Source organism: Phyllopteryx taeniolatus, chromosome 1, assembly GCF_024500385.1.
Source record: "Phyllopteryx taeniolatus isolate TA_2022b chromosome 1, UOR_Ptae_1.2, whole genome shotgun sequence".
In the NCBI taxonomy this organism is placed as follows: Eukaryota; Metazoa; Chordata; class Actinopteri; order Syngnathiformes; family Syngnathidae; genus Phyllopteryx; species Phyllopteryx taeniolatus.
Genome location: NC_084502.1, coordinates 48,327,852 through 48,348,269, shown reverse-complemented (window position 1 = coordinate 48,348,269; position 20,418 = coordinate 48,327,852). Strand labels below are relative to the sequence as shown.

Sequence of the window (20,418 nt, the reverse complement as noted above, 5' to 3'; positions counted from 1 at the left end):
CTCAAATGTGAATGCAAACCAAAATTGACTGTTATTTTCTATTGGTACTGAAAAGAATGCATTACTTATGTCTACTACTGTAAACACAGTAGCGTCTGGTCTTAATGAATTTAACAATGTGCGTGGGTTTGGTACGCATGCTGCTCTCTGTATTACTGCAGCTCATCACATTCTTTTTTATCTTCTATTTTTGTGATAAGCTGCAAGGTTGCAGACAACAGGGCCTTTTCCATGTTTAACTGTGGTTTGTCTGGGATATCGATTGTGTAGCTATTGGTTTTAGCTTATCACCGTATTGTCTGATAACGGAGGGGGAGCAGATGTGTAGATTCTGAAAACGCTTGCTGGTCAGTGAAGAAAAAAGACACCAACCCTTTTAGTGAGAACTCAGCAGAAAGGCACACCCACGTTGGTTATGAGATTCGCTAAGTTGTTACGTAGCAACTTTGGCTACTATGATGTTGGTTTTGTTTTTGTGGTACATGGGACGTCCCACCCTCAAAAATAAAAAATAAAAAATTTCAAATCATTAACTCGTATCAAAAGGAGTACAGCTGATGATCAAAATTGTGGACATGGCCTCCAAACGCGGCAAAAAGGTTTAATATTTTGTGCCCCCCAAAATCAAGCTGCTTTAATCATAATTCCATATGCGGCTCTCACCAATGATGCTCAAGAGAATGGGCAGAATTGGGGATTTGGATATGACTGGTATGCAACTATAGGCTTTGGATGTGAACACCTCATTGGTGAAACAAGTTATGATTGGTCCAGTTGGTCAAAAAAAAACAAAAAAAAAAAAAAAAAAACAGCAAAAGAACATAGAAAGAAGTTTAACCTAAGCAAAACGGCTTGTGTTATATTGTGGGATCCTATATATCCCGTAAAAGAAGCAGATAAACACAAACCGATGTTTTCTACTTTAGTAGCACCAAATAATTTCACTTGTATAAACATGATTAAAAAAGGAAAAAAAAATTAGGACCACTGAACGACACACAGTGTAAAGTAATTTTAAAAGTCAAACCAAATTTTATGCCAGTGTCACGGAGCGACATCTGGTGGTGGTGCGGAGATGATAGACTGTTTGATAGATTACCTAAAAATATATCTAGATTATGCGCTATTATCACTTTGATATTGCATGTGTCAGTATACCCTATGCCTGTTCAAGATTTAATGGAAAGGGCACCAATGTTTTTGTCCAATCTAGAACATATACAAAAAAAAGAGATTTGTCATGGCAGGGGCAAAATAATCCAACATACATCGACGCCAGGTGTTCCTCGTGGGGGTTCCTAATCAATACAAATTGGGTGACCAGGTTGCAGGAGGATTTGAGTCTTTCATATGCTGGTGGTGTACGATTAATAAAAATGTTGATGGGATAAACTACATCCACTTCAATGTACAGAGATTAGGAAATTGGACTCAGAGTGGGTTGAAAGCTGTGCACGAGCAGCTCAAGGACGTTCCAAAGACCGCATAGCTGTCGACATGCTCCTCGCAAGAGAGGGAGGTGTTTGCGGTATGTTTGGAGAACAAACAATACTGCTTCAGATGGCAGCTTGACCAGAGCCATCGATGGTCTACGGACCCTCAATCAACACTCCTTGTGGGACAGCTCGAATGGACGTTTTTGGTAAATATAAAACCCTAATTACACCAATATTGATATCAATTGCTGTTTTTGCAGCCATTCTGACATTATGTGGATGTTGTTGTATCCCATGCATTCTGGCATTAATCAGTAAATTAATCACCACAGCCATAACCCCGATGGAGAAATCGTATGGAGCTGATGTATACTGTATGATGATAATGATGATTATGATGATAATGATGATTTTGCTTTACCTGATTTGTTACCTGATACAGATGATTACAATGTTTAAACTACAACATTCATATATGACAAGTTTACTCTGAGTGTAAATGTATTTGTTTCATAAAAATGATTCTACAGTTAAAAATCGAAATGAAGTGACTGTAAGATGATATGAGAATTTGTGCAAATACATGATAAACAGGAGGGAAATGTTAGATAAATTGTAGAAGTTATCATTTATTTGCTTAGCTTGCATTAGTATAATGGACAATTTTAGATGTCTCGCCTTCAAAAAGAGGCGCCGGTCATTCTTATTGAGATCAGGTCTCCTAATCATCATGTCAACCAACTCCCGAGATTTTCCTGTCATAGTCCCAACATTCAAAGTCCCCACATTCAGTTCTAGGCTCTGTGTTTTCCTCTTCTCTTTCTGCCGAAGAACCCGCTTTCCACCTCTTCTTCTTCTTCTTCTTTGACTTCGACTTCGACCCACAGTAGCTGAATTTCCAACAGCGCCCTGCAGGTTGACGGCGCCGGTGGCGGACGTTGTTAACCCGGGCCACGACCGATCCGGTATGGAATTCTTTGGATGAACGCTCATATTTGTTTGGCAAGGTTTTAAGCCGGATGCCCTTCCTGACGCAACCCTCTGCATTTATCCGGGCTTGGGACCGGCCTACAGTTTGCACTGACTTGTGCCCCCCCGTAGGGCTGCATTGTGTAAAGCCAACTTTACAACAAGGAACAGAAATGTGTCCAGCCGAAATTTCAAATTAGTCAGGGATTCTCAAATTAGTACCCCTCATCCCCCGCGCTGCGGTTGTTACCGCTGCTTACGCTGTAATTAAGCGACCAATTTGAACAAATAATTACTTGGGCATGTGTAACGATTACGCTCTTTTTTATTAGTAATGCATAATCACAGCTAGACAATAAAATTGCCCGAAGTGACATTAAACAGACCTGTCACAAATAAAAATTTGCATCCAGTAGTGCTGCAATTAGTAATTGAGTATTGTACTGACAATTCCATCGGAATAATCAAGTATAAGGATAAAATATATTTTTGCTTTGGTAAAGAGCAATTATGAACATACAAGAGAAAATAAGACATATCACTTAATAATGAATGACCTATTGGTTTCCTTGTTTATCTCTTAGATAACCAACAGTATTTTTCTTAAATTCACATTGTGCAAATAGCAGGAACCTGCATTTTCTTGTCAGTGAGGCAATTTCAAACACAAATATAAATAGATTTCAGTTTAAACTTGGTATTTCTTGTGAGTATCAAAAACATAAGGCATTAATTTAAAAGAGGAACACAAGTTTGTCATTTTGTTATAAAGGTACAAATTTTATCCAACTGTGGTATCTCAGTCAGAACACTAGGGGCCACTATGTAAAAAAACTCAAATCCCGGCCCCGTCTGTGTGGAGTTTGCATGTTACCCCCGTGCCTGCGTGGGTTTTCACCGGATACTCCGGTTTCCTCCCACATTCCAAAAAACATGCATGGTAGGTTAATTGAAGACTCTAAATTGCCCGTAGGTGTGAATGTGAGTACGAATGGTTGTTTGTTTATGTGTGCCCTGCAATTTGCTGGCGACCAGTTCAGTGTGTACCCCGCCTCAACGCACGAAGATAGCTGGGATAGGCTCCAGCATGCCTGCGACCCTAGTGAGGATAAGCAGTGAAGAAAATGGATGGATGGATGGATTTGTAGATTTATGTTTTTCTTTTGCAAACCAATACTTTAGGTACTGTGTCAATTACCTCTTGGTCAATTCCTCTACCAGAGTGGGCCCAACAAAGCGTTAACTGTGAAAATATAATAAGAACCAACTACACATTGGCAATAATTGTGTGGGACACTATGACCTAATAAATAATCATTAAGACGTTCAGCATTATGTTGTCACTTATCAAACTTTCCTGTAGTAAAACAGTAAGTTTCACATACAGCCATAGATAAAGAAAGCTATAAAGTGTTGGTTTCTGAGTGCTTTTTCAAAGTAGCAAGTCTTTTCAAGTCAATGGGCTCAAGTTCAAGTGAAGTCACGACTCATTGCTGTTTGTCCAAGTCGAGTTGCAAGTCTTTTAACATATTGTCGAGTCTAAAGTCATCAAATTCATGACTCGAGTCCAAGTCATGTGACTCGAGTCCACACCTCTGCCTCATATTAGAGCAGAGGCTCCCTTACACACAGATCTTGCAGGTCCTGTATCCCCAGACGCGACAGATGGGTATGTAGCGGACATGCGCTCCCCAAATCGAGGCGCCACAGAGACTCTCAACCACCTGAGAACCCCACTCCTCCACGCTGCCCTGCTGTGAGACTGCGACTAGAACAGGGCCTGGTGTACGACAAGTGGAACTTAACCTAATTGGCAGCTTCCCGTCAAATCGTGATTCCTGTCTTCAAAAGACGCCTTCCTGGACCAAATGGTTGGGGAAGACTATGTGGTTAATATTCACCCATGTGCGTGAGGCTCCACCCACTGGCGTTGAGAGGAACTGCAAGCGCCAGAACTTGTGGACATGCCTTTGATGTTTGTTAACGGAAGATAAAATTACCATTTTTATATCTTGCAAACGCGGTAGAAATATTCCAAATGTATGCCTTGGTGTCTGTGTCCCCATTGTCACTTTGACAGGTCCTTTGCAGGATTTTGAAAATTGTTCATGATTTGAAATCAAACAGTACGAAATGTTGTATTGAACAATAAGCAACCGATCTGCCACAACCAAAGTTTAAACAATGATCCTATGTGTGAGACTACAAAGTTGGGAGTGTTTTAGATTAATATTATTTTAAAACCCATTTACTCAAATTTGTAGACAAGATTCTGGCTGGTGGGCGTAGTCTTCTCCAAGTCGGCAGTCCCTCTTCCTACGCCCCGCCCCTAGGGTATTTAACTCTAAACTCACACCTTTCTCAGGAGTTGAGTTGAGGCTAGTTTGGGTTTTCCTTCTCCTCATACCTTTGCTGGCAGCTCGCCAGCTGGGTGGCCTCCGGCCACCCCTGCCCCTTATTTTGTTCTTTTTGTCCTCTGCGCCTCCGGGAGCCACCACGTGCGCGAACGCCCGCCACAACCATGCCGGCGGCGTTTTCGATCGAAGAAGTCGACCATGCGGCTCCGATCGCTTTCCCTAGCCACGATCGGTCGGCGGGGCCTCAGCGAGCAACTGCAGGGATGCCGTACCGGCGGTCCCGCACGCCTCTGAGGGCCAGAGATTGGCCCGCCACCAGGTCAACCGGCAGGGAACCTATGAGCCCATCCCACACGGGACAACAACTTTCCTTTCCTATTTCTTTTTGTGCATCTGGTTTTTCTTCAACCGAACCTGCCTCGTTTCCGCCTGAGGTCCGGAGGAAGACCACCCCCAAAGACCAGCTGATCTGCGTTCGTGAGTCGACACTGCAATCCTTACTATGATGTGCAACAACAGTGCGTAATAATTGTGGGGAAAATACTATGTTCATACGAAATCCCAACTTTGCCTTCTCTCGCTCTGACTCAATGCATTAAACGCTCACACGCTCATTTAATTTAGCCCAGCGACCACACACAATGTCCTCTTTTCCATTTTCGTACGCCTTATTTTCCCTCTTTTGTTTACCCTTGGGGTTATTTGTTTGTTGTAGTTTGTAGTTGCGTGTTTCATTAAATATACCATAAAATTCCACTCGTGGTCGTATTTTGTGTGTGTTCTGAATTTAAATAAACCGCTGTAACCTAGGACTCAAAAGGTCGTAGAGTGTAGCAACCTCCAGATTATGAGACTGATTAAAAAAAGTTTGTCGTCATTTCGCCTAAAGTTAAACTTGAAAAGATTGACGTGGTGCCCTTTTTGAGACATTAGTTTGATTTTAACAATTAAATCAAAATTACGATAAACCGGAAGTAACGCAAACGTCGCTCCAGGCTTATTACTTCATCCTAAATTGATTACAATTTGACCTATAATCGCTACAAATATGTGTTGTCATTCACTGACTATTACTGAAGTGCAGTGTTTGTATATTTCTTGAAAAAGAAAAGCAACACATTACAAGCTACCGAAAAGTTCTCACAGATATATCCTCTTACGAAGACATCCCCTTACGGCACAGGTGTCAAACTGGTGGCCCGAGGGCCAGATCCGGCCCGCCATGTCATTTCATGTGGCCCGCGAGAGTGTGCATCGACTTTGTCTTTCTTGCTAAAATACCAAAATTGCAAATTGGTTTCACTTTTAAAAATATTTCGATATTGCCAGCATTTTTGTTACCAACCCCCCTTTTAAAATAAAATTGATTCATACTGTAGTTGAGCAAACTGTTTTTACTGGCTTCTGATTTCAAAAGTAATTATCCATTAATTTGTGTATATGTAATAATATGAGGCAATCATATGGGTTTGAAGCCATAACTGCGATGTGGCCCGCGACAAAAATGAGTTTGACACCCCTGCCTTACAGGAAGTTGGGGTGCATCAGATCTGACAACGGGACAGAATATACAGTCGGTACGGAAAGTATTCAGACGCCCTTTGATTTTTCACTCTTTGTTATATTGCAGCCATTTGCTAAAATCATTTAACTTCATTTTTTTCCTCATGAAAGTACACAGAGCACCCCATATTGACAGAAAAAAACAGAATTGTTGAAATTTTTGCAGATTTATTAAAAAACAAAAACTGAAATGTCACACAGCCATAAGTATTCAGACCCTTTGCTCATTATTTAGGAGAAGCACGCTTCTGAGCTAACACAGTCAAGAGTCTTTTTGGGAATGATGCAAGTTTTTCACACCTGGATTTGGAGATCCTCTGCAGTTCTTTCAGGTTGGATGGTGAATGTTGGTGCACAGCCATTTTCAGGTCTCTCCAGAGATGCTCAATTGGGTTTAGGTCAGGCCTCTGGCCTAGCCATTCAAGAACAGTCACAGAGTTGTTCTGAAGCCACTCCTTCGTTATTTTAGCTGTGTGCTTAGGGTCATTGTCTTGTTGGAAGGTGAACCTTCGGCCCAGTCTGAGGTCCTGCGCACTCTGGAGAAGGTTTTCGTCCAGGATATCCCTGTACTTACCAGCTGCTGACAGACAAGAAGCCAAATGTGTCCAGATTGCATAAACTTGGGTCTGTACGGTACACGTGCAAATGGGACAAGGTGAAACTGGATTCCAGGTGTGACCAGGAACGTTTTGTAGGGTATGATTAAAAAAAAGCCCGGCATATTTTGTCTATCATCCATTCGAAGACCTCCTCAATTCCACCGACACACCTTCCCATGAGGAAGCAGAGTCTGGGTTCTCTGAGGCGGGCTCTCCAAACTCTGGGGTTGAGGTCACCGAGGTGGTTAAAAAGCTCCTTGGTGGCAAGGCCCCGGGGGTGGATGAGAGCCCGAAGTTCCTAAAGGATTTGGATGTTGTGGGGCTGTCCAGGTTGACACGGCTCTGCAACATTGCGTGGACATCGGGGACAGTGCCTCTGGATTGGCAGACTGGGGTGGTTTCTACCCTTTTTAAGAAGGGGGACCGGAGGGTGTGTTCCAACTACAGGTGGATCACACTCCTCAAGCGTCCCTGGTAAGGTCTATTCAGGCATGGTTCTGTTGGCTTCATCAAGCCGTGATCTCCAACTTTCACTGAAGCAGTTCGCAGCCGAGTGTGAAGCGGCTGGGATGAGAATCAGCACCTCCAAATCCTCAGTTGGAAAACGGTGGCGTGCCCTCTCCAGGTCAGGGATGAGATCCTGCCCCTAGTGGAGGAGTTCAAGTATCTTGGGGTCTTGTTCACAAGTGAGGGAAGAATGGAACGGGAGATTGACAGGCGGATCGGTGCAGCGTCTGCAGTGATGCAGACTTTGTATCGGTCCATTGTGGTAAGAAGGAGCTAAGCCGAAATGCGAAGCTCTCAATTTACCGGTCAATCTATGTTCCTACACTCACCTATGGTCACGAGCTGTGGGTCGTGACCGAAAGAACAAGATCCCGGATACAAGTGGCCGAAATGAGTTTCCTCCGCAGGGTGTCCGGGCTCTCCCTTAGAGATAGGGTGAGAAGCTCGGTCATCCGGGAGGATCTCAAGAGTAGAGCCGCTGCTCCTCCACATCGAGAGGAGCCAGATGAGGTGGCTGGGGCATCTGCCTCCCGGGTGCCTCCCTGGTGAGGCGTTCCGGGCATGTGGCACCGGGAGGAGACCCCGGGGACGACCAAGGACACGCTTGAGAGACTACGTCGTTCGGCTGGCCTGGGAACGCCTAGGGATCCCTCCGGAAGACCTGGATGAAATGGCTGGGGAGAGGGAAGTCTGGCCGTCCCTGCTAAAGCTACTGCCCCCGCGACCCGACCTCGGATAAGCAGTATAAAATGGATGGATGGATCCAGACACAAAGTACAAAAACACAGACTAGTAACATTTATGAGCAAGGCAGCTGCAGAAAAACATGCACAGAAAGGTGAGATAGACCCAATAGGTATGACGATATGAGACACCCTAGGACTAGTGTGACCATGCAGGAAGTCAATTAGCAAACAGAAGATGTTCAAGAGCCAAGTGCGCACAGTGAGAGTCAAGGTGCAGTGACAGGTTGTGAGCCCGAGAGTAAGCGGTATCTAACCAGAAAAAGGAGGAAACAAAGTCACTTAGAGGACTTCATAATTGAAAACAGTGATAGTGATGGGTTCATCCCACAATAGACGAGTGCGACAGAGCTGTAGGAGAGGGTGGGGTAAGATGAGCCAGGGGGTTAAGTTGACAACCCCTTGTTGCTTATCAACGATATAATTTTTTTTTGCATGTGACTAAATATTTAGATAGGAGTCCATGCCATCTTTGAAGGTAAAATTCACATGGGAGAAGTTTTTTTTACATTATGTCCCCCAAATTATTTTCACCCAAAGTAAAAGGTAAAAGTGTAAATTCACAATCATCATAAGGTTCGTGATGATTGTGTAAAGACCAAAGTACATTGTTTAACATTTGTTTGTTTTAAACATCTGTTAGGATATCTATGAGGTGCCAAATTGGGTGCTAAAGCTAGCATAAAGGTGCACCATATTAGCTGTAGGGTGTATTCATTCATTTTCCGTACTGCTTGTCCTCACTGCTGACTCTGGGTGAGAGGCGGGGTACACCCTGAACTGGTCGCCAGCCAATGGCAGGGCACATATAAACAAACAACCATTTGTACTCACATGGTAGCCATGGGGTAAGTTGAGCAATATACTATATATATATATATAATTTAGTATTTTGGCTGTATACCAATGCAACAGATGTATGCACCATTTCCCAAGTTGATGGCTGCAAAGCCTAAAAGAAAAGAAAAAATGTGAAAACAAGTATCGTGACTGCAACATCCGAGAAGTTGTTTGAGACCAGTCACAAAGATAAAGAAATGCAAGAAAAGGACAGAAAGGTGAGAGACCATTTAAAAAAAAAAAAAAAAAAAAGCAACTCAATCCAATTGTGGAAAGTAGCTCAGATTGTGACATCATGGTTCCACTGGAGAGGGACCATTCGAGCTCTGATTCCTCAAGTGATTGGGAAAATATGGGCTCACAGTAGGGGACTTTGTACAACTACACTGGCCAGCAGCAGAAGGTGGATGGAGACAACCAAGAGGCCAAGTTTTTGAGAAAAGGAAAAGCAGAGTATGAGCAGCCAAGCTTTACGTTCATTGTAAGTAACTGTTACTGCTAATTTTTGAAGCTCTGTTTGTTGCAGATTGAATGAAGATGCATTGCAAAATCTGACTGCAAAAAGTGAAAGTGACTGGTGAAAGTGACTGGGGACGACAACGACAAATGGAACAGACGGACCTGAGAAATAAGACTTTGAGCGCACGCTTTGTTGTTTAAAGCTAGCTAGCTCGGCGGCAACCGTCATAGTTACAAGCTCAAAATCACTGAAAGATCGCAATTTCGGCAAGTGCTTGCGATCATAGCCTAAATTACTTTCGATATTGACAAATTTTGGCGTTGTAGGCAAAGTATTTGGGTGAAAATATCAATGACTGTCTCAAGCAGCAGCCGCTGCTGCTGCTGACTTCTCCATTAGCTTGTGCAGTTTGCTAATCTTCCTTCCTTAATCAACAGTACAAATAATAGATTAGTACAGCACAGTACATCAATACAGTAGTTACACGATTGATTGATACTGTATTTAATCAAAATACATGCTACAGAGTCGAACAAGTAAACAACACAAATGACTCCAATTAATAATAAGATAGGATATCAAATACTGTACTGTTAAAAGAAAAACACATTTTTATCCTCAAGCAACAACTTTCAGATGAAAAGAGTATTAAGTAGATATATCCATCCATTTTCTAAGCCGCTTCTCCTCACTAGGGTCGCGGGTGTGCTGGAGCCTATCCCAGCTGTCATCGGGCAGGAGGCGGGGTACACCCTGAACTGGTTGCCAGCCAATCGCAGGGCACATAGAAACAAACAACCATTCGCACTCACAGTCATGCCTACGGGCAATTTAGAGTCTCCAATTAATGCATGTTTTTGGGATGTGGGAGGAAACCGGAGTGCCCGGAGAAAACCCACGCAGGCACGGGGAGAACATGCAAACTCCACACAGGCGGGGCCGGGGATTGAACCCGGGTCCTCAGAACTGTGAGGCTGACGCTCTAACCAGTCGTCCACCGTGCCGCCTAAGTAGAAATATCAGCCATGTCAAACTCGCAGCCCTGGGGCCACATCTGGCCCGCCACATTATTTTATGAGGCCGGCGAAAGCAAAATCATTCGCGTCAACGTCCATGATTCTTGCTAAAATCTGCACCACAATTTTACATCATAATATGTAATAAATAATGTCAAGATACTGCAAGTATATTTGTTTTGATTAACAAACCCCTTTTTACAGTAACTTGAACAATAGTTGAACTATTATCCTTGACTTCTGATTTGAGTGCTAGTTATCCATCATTTTGTTGTGTATATATAATAATATGATCAGGTGATGAGGCGACATTTACATGGTTTCACGGTCATAATGGCCCTCTGAGGGAAACCGTACCAACAATGTGGCCCGCGACAAAACCATTTACAACCCTGGGTTAGCACATCTCCCTCACAGTTCTGAGGTCCCAGGTTCAAATCCGACCTCACCTGTGTGGAGTTTGCATGTTCTCGCCGTGCCTGTGTGGGTTTTCTCCGGGTACTCCATTTCCCCCCTCCCACACATTTCAAAAACATGCATGGGAGGTTATTTGAAGACACTAAATTGTCCGTAGGTGTAAATGTGAGTGCAAATGGTTGTATATATGTGCCCTGTAATTGGTTGGTGACCAGTTCAGGGTGTACCCCGCCTCTCGCCCGAACCTAATACAGGCGCCAGCACACCCGTGACCCGAGTGAGAATAAGCGCTTCAGAAAATGGATGGATGAATGGATGTTTGCTTGTTCTTTGATGGCTGTTGTCTCTGTGAGGCTGACAACTCCTATTAAATATGCCATGCTTGGCTAAATATACTCGTGTAAATATACACTAATTGTGTCTTTTATCTAGGGAAATCCAGCGGGACGCATGCATTATATGTGTGGGCCTATTAATTCGAAAATATAACACATTATCCCCGTAAGATTACCACAATAGTGTTGTCGTTTTTCTTTTTTCTTTTTTTTTGTGGCCCTAACATTCGTTCGTAGCGTCATGGTTTGTTTAGGTTTTTTTTTTTCCATGGACGTGCACGCGCCCATGCGATGACGTCACTCGACTTGCGGAAATACCCGAGGATCATAAACGCATTCGTGTTCTTCGGCAAACGCAGAAAGACCAAAGACGGTACGTGGTGAATGTAATATCAGATACGAAAAGGCTTCTACTGTACGAACGCTTTGTCGCGGTTGTGTTGATAGAAGAAGACGACGGCGAACACTCGAAACATCTATCGTACGTCCTCTCAACCTTTACTCGTTCAAGCTAGCAAAATGAGTCTGTTGCTGAGTTAATGTTAGGGATAAATACGGACCATTAACAATTCTAACAATAAAGGGTAACTCTATTATGGATGAGACATGACAGCAACGCTTTCGCAGTCAGTCGATTGACGCTCGGTTACTTACGAGTGTACCACCAGGGTACAACTACGGCTTTCACATCCCGTTTAGGTCGAGGGATCTGAGTGGGTCAATTCCGGCCTCCTCTGTGTGGAGTTTGCTGATTGTCCCCGTAGTGCTGTTTCGTTCAGAAGAACGAATCTTTTTAGTGAACGAACTGAATCGAATCAGTTTATGAAATGATTCGTTCTTTTATCTTGGCCGCCACCCGCCCCGGTCAGGTAAGCGAGTCGGCTGGGAGCGGAAACGGAACTGCTGAAGCGTTCTGTCACTGAAACTTCGGTGAATTACCAATAAGCATCCAGCGTCAGGCAGCGCCGTGCAAGCGGGGGAGGGACTTAAGTGAACTGAGTGGTTCGTTCAGTGAATTTGTGTACTGAAGAGCGATACGTTCAGGGGAGGGACTTAGGTGAACTGAGTGATTCGTTCAGTGAACTAAGGGCCTAGTGTACAAAAGGTGCGTACGCACAAAAACGTGGCGTCCGTTCTTTTTCACGGCAAAGTTCAGATGTATCAAGAGTGACACGATCATGGAAATGTGCGGTGCCTCACTCCAACTGGATGGCTGGCGTACGCACGTTTCTGCAGCTTTTGGTGCTTTGGCGACACTTAGAGGTGATGCTGGGAAACTGTTCTCATAATTCTGCACACCAGAGACACATGAACAATTAGCACTGAACACAATTCATGCCCGGCAACATTTGATTTCAACAATGCATTTGAGGCAAGGACTCAGAATTCATTCATGTATTTAATGCCATCCATCCATTTTCTGAGCCGCTTCTCCTCACTAGGGTCGCGGGCATGCTGGAGCCTATCCCAGCTGTCATCGGCAGGAGGCGGGGTACACCCTGAACTGGTTGTCAGCCAATCGCAGGGCACATACAAACAAACAACCAGTCGCACTCACAGTCACACCTACGGGCAATTTAGAGTCTCCAATTAATGCATGTTTTTGGTATGTGGGAGGAAACCGGAGTGCCCGGAGAAAACCCACGCAGGCACGGGGAGAACATGCAAACTCCACACAGGCGGGGCCGGGGATTGAACCCGCGTCCTCAGAACTGTGAGGCTGACACTCTAACCAGTCGTCCACCGTTTAATGAACCACTGTTATTTGTGAGGACACCTATTAATTGATCAAGGCGATCATTTATGCCGCCTATTGCCCACACAATCGCTTCGTGACTCCAGCACATGCATTGAAAAAAAGAGTCCTTTGACCTATTGCCCACACAATCGCTTCGTGACTCCAGCACATGCATTGAAAAAAAGAGTCCTTTGAATTTACTTCATTTGCACATGATTAAAATGTGTTTAAATTGACAATCTACCCCTCGTCTCCTTAAAAAAAAACATGATTTTTTTTGTCAGGGTGCGTGTTCTCCCCTGTGTATTAAAATAATAAATGGATTAATCAAAAAGGAGTCAAAGTTTTTGATATCCTCTTTGATATGCTGACTGTCTTCTATTTGAATTCAAAAGATTTATTACAAATACCACACATACATTTACGCATGAACCTTTATCTCACAGGGCTGAGTGTAGGTTACTGTATGAACACATTTGTTATGAGTTCTAAAAAATACATGATATTAACCTTGTGGGGTGATCATAGTCAGCAACGTCCTCCCATCACCCCTGAGAGAGCAGCGATTCTCGAGGTGAGGACCTCCGTGCCGGTTCTTCCGCCTTTTGTTGGCCACACTTTGGCGGTGGGCAGCTGTCCTCTGCTTCACATCCACCTTAATGTCCGACCACTTCTTTTTTAGTTCAGCGTGTGCGCGCGCTATTCTGTCTCCACAGCTTTGACAGCCGCACAGGCGCTGTCCCATTAACTCCTTTTTCGCGTGTTGTTAACGCCGGAGGACAGCATGCCAAAGAGGATTTCCTTGTGTGCCTCCACTTCATTGAGCAAATTCACATTCAGAAAAAATATTTTTCTTCATTACCTTGCTCATTTTCCTTTTTTTCTGATCATGCAGAGATCGGCATCTCAGGTGCAGGGCCATTTAAATATGATTTGCATATTCAAATGTGGGTGTGGACAGGGAGGAGTCGGCTACTCCAACATGTGCGCTCATTTCCACGTTGATTGGAATGTACGAAGGAAATGTGCTTGGATTCATGAGTACGCAGAGTTTCATACATCTGAATATTTTTGTGCGTACGCCATGTTTTAGGAGGAAATCCACGCAAGTCTTTGTACATGAGGCCCCTGGTGTACTGAGGAACTGAAGAGTGATTCGTTCGTGGAACTTATCGTTCGCGAGCCGTTAGACACGAGTGATTCGTTCGTGGAACTTCTTCGTTTGTACTACGCAGTGAACATACTCATGAGTGATTTTAACCACAAGTCGTGACGTCCTCGCGGGGATAGCTTTCACGAGCGGCTGTTTCTTCAAGCTAACGGTTAATGTTGCGTCAGTCAAGCGCATGAAAACAAGCACACATATTTAAAATAAATGGAAATTAATAATAAATGTTTTCACGTACACATACATATAATTCTCTCTGTGTCTCTAATGCGATTATTAGAGCTTTTTATTTCATAATATTAATAACAACAACACATTAAACTTCTATAGCGCTTTTCAAGACACTCAGCGGCTTTCCACAAATCAGATGACAATAACAGTAAGGTGAATGAGCAGGAAGCCCGGCTGGCGGGGACTTGTGTCAGCGACGCTGTCCACCGTGGTGGAATGCAGAAAAGTCACGCCGGCTGGCGAGAGCCAAGCTGGACGTCAGGGGACGCGGAAGAATGGTCGGTAGCTGAGCTCGCCGCACGCATGTTCATGAGTCACAACCGAAGCCGGGTGTTCAAGAGCTTGCTGAGAGTGAGATAGGTAGGTGATCATTTAGCCGAAGGTTTTGTGTTTTTTGTTTGTTTTTGTTTTTTTTTAAAATCTCCCCACCTTTCCTAGTTTACAATACATGACAACAACAACGCATAGCAGAGCTAGTAGTCACAACATAACATGTTACTAGACTTTACACCGATTTTATCGGCCTTATCGATATTGGTCGATACTTACCATTTTATGCTAATCGGCTTTAATGTTATAATTCGCCGATCGGCTCCGCAAAAGACATTTACTACGCGTCGCCACGTGCACAGTATATTTGAATCTAAAAGCTAGTTTATTTTTAGCCTTGTCGCGTGTCTTTTGACATAGTATTGGAAATATCTGACGGCCAATAAAGTTAGTAAGAAAAAAACAAAAAGTATTGAAAATATCTGACGGCCAATAAAGTTATTAAGAAAAAAACAAAAACATGTCTGCGGTGTGGAAGAGACAATTGCACTATGTCAGACTACTGCAATAAAATCTTGTATTCCGATACCACCGCATCAAGTTTTTTTCCGATCACTGGGCTTCATCGTGTCAACGCAAACGCGACCGGATACACTCGTTAACATGGCGATGACAACAGTAATTGATCGCGCCGTGTGTTTGTAACAACAAAATGGGGGAAAACGTGTGTTAGTGGTCACCGGTGCTCAGGACAGGAGAGGACGTTCGTTTAAGGCTTGCTTGAGGTATGTTCACGTACTTTGAATACGATACGGCTCATAAGCAGGCAATACAATGTTATGTAGCCTAGCAAGCTAGCGGTAGCACGAACCGTTGGACGTAAACATGCCGCCGTTCTGTCGAATCATGCTCTAATGTTTTGCTGTGGGTGAAGTAATTTAATTAAAAAAGTAATTTAATTACAGTAAGTTAGCACCCATTGTTTCTGTCATGTAATGTTGGTTTGACCTGAGTGTTTAGAATACACAATCTGACTTGAGCAGTGGTTTCCAACCTTTACGGACCCAAGGAACATATTTTACAATTGAAAAATCCCAACAAACAAAAATGTCACAAAAAGATTCCTCACTGGCATAAATATAGGAACAAAGATACATTATTTATTGTAAATAGAATTTTTTGAGCAATTAATTACACAAGTATGTACAGTAAATGAATATGTCATTTAAATAGACACATTCCTCCATCATGTGATCGGATCGGTGATCGGCCCCAAAAATCCTGATTGTGTAAAGCCTAATAACAACATAACAGCAAAGCATGTGAAGGTTGTCTAAAACTATCCATTTTCAACACCGCTTATCCTGGTTAGGGTCGCGGGGCGCTGGAGCCTATCCCAGCAGACTTCGGGCGAAAGGCAGACTACACCCTGAACTGGTCGCCAGTCAGTCCCAGGGCACATATAGACACGGACAACCATTCGCACTCACATTTATACCGTCACTGAGTGGGAACTGAACCCACGCTGCCCGCACCAAGTGTCAGGCGAGTGTACCACTACACCATCAGTGACTTGTCTAAAACTAATAGAAGTAATATTTGATATATAGATGAAACATAAATTTTCCAACATACAGAATTGTTAAAATAGTTATTTGCAACTGTTTTATCACGTCAAATGGTTTATATGTGGAAGTTTTCACTTGACTTCTTGCTTTAAGGATGTAGCCTTTTATTTTGAAGGGTACCTACCGTAACGCAGCATTTTTTCAAGAAAAGTAACTTCACACGACACCGGTGAATTTTTAAATCAAAATTAATGGACCCTAATGCTGTAAAACATTGATTCCTTTACCTATCCACCGATGAGACACAAGGTTAGTGTTTGGGATACTGTGAGACAATGTTTTTGTGAATTTTGTCCCAATTCATTGTGATGTAAAGTTGCAAGTTTGACCTTTGGTGAAGTTTTATCTCAATGTTAATCAAAATCATCTTCATTTTGCCAAGTATGTCCAAAAAACACACAAGGAATTTGTCTCCGGTAGTTGGAGCCACTCTAGTACGACAACAGACAGTCAATTGACAGAGAATACTTTTGAGACATCAAGACATTGAGAAAAACACTGAGCAATAAAAGGTTGCTAGTAATCTGGTAATGATGGTACATTTTTTTTTTGAAAATTGTGCAAAAAGATGCATAGTCCTCTAGCAATTAGAGCAGTTTGAATGACTAATATAGCAATAGTCCGGTGCAATGACCATTGTGCAAAGGGCGCCGAGACTTCAAGGAATGTATGCAGTTTAAAGTGACAAGTACTGCGATAATCTGGGACAATGTCGATTGTGCAAATGTTGCAGATACTCCTCAGTCAGTGTGCAAGTGGTGCAGATGATACTCTGGCATGAGTGGCCAGTATTGGTCAACAACAACAGACATGCAAATAGTGCAGCGTGGCGAGACTACCACAGTGAGTGCACGAGTAATGTATAATTGGCCCGACAGAAATGTGACAACAAACTCAAGACAAAGAATTGGCGGCATGTTGCAATGGATTGTAAGTTAGCTGTATAAGATGTTGATGGCAAGAGGGAATAAGCTGTTGGAATGTCTGCTGGTTTTAGTTTGCAGTGTTCGTTAGCGCCTACCTGAGGGAAGGAGCTGGAAGAGCTGGTGACCAGGATGTGGAAGGTCCAAGAGGATTTTGCACACTCTTGTTTTAGTTCTGGCAGTGTGCAAGTCCTCAAGGGTGGGTAGGGGGGTACTGACAATCTTTTCAGCAGTTTTGATTGTCCGTTGCAGTCGCAGTTTGTCCTTTTTTGTAGCATAACCAAACCAGACTGTGATGGAAGAACACAGGACTGATTCGATGACCGCTGTGTAGAACTGCCTCAACAGCTCCGGTGGCAGACCGTGCTCCCTCAGAAGCCGCAGGAAGTACATCCTCTGCTGGGCCTTTTTGAGGATGGAGTTGATGTTGATCGCCCACTTCAGGTCCTGAGAGACTGTAATTCCCAGGAAGTTGAAGGTCTTGAAGGCATTTAAGTTCTTGACTGTAGGTTGGTATTAAGTGAATTAAGCAGTGATCAGACGTGACTTGACTGAAGTTCCGCGTGGTGTAGCCTGAGGCTCGGAGCGGGAGGGAACACGTCAGAGTTCTACACATCGTGAAAGCCTCCTTTGCAATTTAATGTTAATCCAAGTGTTGCACCGAGGTGACTGGTTATTTATTTTAACATAGTTAACACTTTTGTTCGCCCCCGCCGTTGGGCACAAGCCGGGCTTCATGCGCGTTCTTCTTTGTTGTTTTTCGACGCTTCTTCGTTGGTTTTCACCACTTTCTTCTTCAGTCTCTGTGGACTGTAGGCACCGAAATTGGGAACCAAATTTTTAACATTTGAACGATCCCGTAAGAACCGGAATGTTAGTCCCGGTTCCCATCGGTTCTCGATTCTTGATGCCCCACCCAAGTCATTGTCTTGTTGCATGATGAAGCTTCTCCCGAATAGTTTCGATGCATTTTTCTGTAAATTGCCAGACAAACTGGTTTTGTAGACTTCAGAATTAATTCTGCTTCTTGCTCCCTACTTTGGCCTTTCCATCACTTTGGTAGAGGTTAATCATGGTCTCATCAGTCCATCGTGATCGGATCGGTTATCATTTTTTTAAACTCGCTGATCGGCCCCAAAAATCGTGTAAAGCAGAGTATAGTTCTTCTTGGAGGTCTTCTTCGAAGAGTTGATTGTGATACCTTCACCCCTGCCCTGTGGAGGTTGGCAATGATGTCATTGACTGTTGTCTTTGGGTGTTTCTTCACACCTCTCACAGAGTTTCTGTCATCAACTGCTGTTGATACCCTTGGCCGACCTGTTCGATGTCTGCTGCTCAGTACACCAGTAGTTTCTTTCTTTTTTAGGACATTCCAAATTGTGGTATTGGGTATGCCCAATGTTTGTGCAATAGGACTGATTGATTTTCCCTCTTCTATCAGCTTCAAAATGGTTTGCTTTTCTTCCATAAACAGCGCTCTGGTCTTCATGTTTGCTTAACAGCAAATGCAGTTTTCACAGGTGAAACCCAAAGCCAAAAACAAGCATCTAATGTTTAAGCAATCAATCTAAAAGGCAACACCTGAGCAACTTTTTTGTGTGTGTATATATATATATATACATATATATATATATATAAAAATATGTATCAGGATTTTTGGGGCCGATCACCGAGTTTTAAAAACTAATCACCGGACCCGCCTGTGTGGAGTTTGCATGTTCTCCCTGTGGCTGCGTGGGTTTTCCCCGGTCAAATGTTTTCTGTAAGTCTTAACAAGGTTTTCATACACTGTTCTTGGTATTTTGGCCCATTCCTCCATGCAGATCTCCTCTAGAGCAGTGATGTTTTGGGGCTGTCGCTGGGCAACACAGACTTTCAAGTCTCTCCAAAGATTTTCTATGGGGTTGAGATCTGGAGACTGGCTAGGCCACTCCAGGATCTTGAAATGCTTCTTACGAAGCCACTCCTTCGTTGCCCGGGCGGTGTGTTTGGGATCATTGTCATGGTGAAAGACCCAACCACGTTTCATCTTCAATGCTCTTGCTGATGGAAGGAGGTTTTCACTCAAAATCTCACGATACATTCATTCTTTCCTTTACACGGATCAGTCATCCTGATCGAGGGAGATTATTAGTGGTCTTGTATGTCTTCCATTTTCTAATAATGGCTCCCACATGTGATTTCTTGACACCAAGCTGCTTAGCTATTGCAGATTCAGTCTTCCCAGCCTGTTGCACGTCTACAATTGTGTTTCTGGTGTCCTTTGACAGCTATTTGGTCTTGGCCATCGTTGAATTTGGAGTGTGACTGTTTGAGGTTGTGGACAGGTGTCTATTATAGTGATAACGAGTTCAAACAGGTGCCTATACAGGTAACACAGGGGTGGGCAAACTTCGGCCCGTGGGCTACATCCGCCCCGTTGATCATTTCAATCCGGCCCGCCAAAGATTGGTACAGAATCGCCCAAATCATATCAAAATTCTGACTACATTTATTTGACCTTGTCCTGTAATGCCCAGTGGTTCCACCAGGTAGCGCAGCAGGTACAGTGATACATTGACATGACTTTGGCTGTTCTGTTTTTATTTTGCTGCTGCTCTGAACCCTTCTTCAACCTTGAGTGGGCCAAAGAAAAGAAAAGTCGACAGTCTAATTTGTTCAGAAACCATTGCGGTTTTAGAGGAATATAATGCTGATTATGCTTACAGCCAATCAACGCAGGAACTGATGGCTACGGCTCAGCGGTTAAAATCAAGCTTGCAGGCTCAGCAAAACACCTTTATCTGACAAACTGCCATCCAAGATTAAGTCACACAAGACCCTGAAACAGCGCCACGGGAGCTGCAGATGGAACTGATTGATCTCCAATGTGATACTGTCTTAAAAGAGATGTTCAATTCTCAAACTAGATTAGTTTTATGCTTCATTAAGCACAGACAAATTTCCAAAAATCCGGAAGATGGCGCCGAGGATGCTGGTGGTGTTTGACGCTACGCATATGTGTGAGCAGACTTTTAGTGTGATGAACACCAGCAAAACATCCTACAGATCCTGACTGAGTGATGAACACCTCAGATGTGTTCTGAGAATTGCCACAACAAAACTAACACCAGACTTTGATGCACTGGCAAAAAAAGGTGATCAACAAAACAACACTGTTCCCATTAAAAGTAAATTAAAAGTATTAACACTACAATGCCTTTTTTGTTTGTTTGTGT

General features: G+C 43.4%; 1 protein-coding gene and 1 long non-coding RNA gene across 6 annotated transcripts in view; one reads left to right on the top strand and one right to left on the bottom strand.

Moving 5' to 3' along the window:
- Positions 1-1,074: 1,074 nt before the first annotated feature.
- Positions 1,075-12,103, bottom strand: LOC133490072 (uncharacterized). Its single transcript, XR_009792104.1, has 3 exons — positions 11,897-12,103; positions 7,761-9,126; positions 1,075-7,658 (listed from the first exon to the last, which is right to left on the bottom strand). It is a non-coding gene; the product is annotated as an uncharacterized LOC133490072 (long non-coding RNA).
- The window catches only part of cdadc1 (cytidine and dCMP deaminase domain containing 1), a 26,241-nt gene continuing 17,283 nt past the window's right edge, over positions 11,461-20,418 (top strand). The window contains exons 1-2 of one of the 5 annotated variants that reach the window (XM_061799567.1): positions 11,532-11,615; positions 14,545-14,739. Coding sequence is in view for 1 of the 5 variants with exons in the window: in XM_061799540.1 (XP_061655524.1) it covers positions 11,534-11,615 (82 nt within the window). In the remaining 4 variants the exon portion in view is untranslated. Of the gene's footprint in view, positions 11,616-11,702; positions 11,724-14,535; positions 14,740-20,418 lie in introns of those variants that run through there. The other 4 variants (XM_061799540.1, XM_061799549.1, XM_061799587.1 and 1 more) reach the window with 4 other exon arrangements.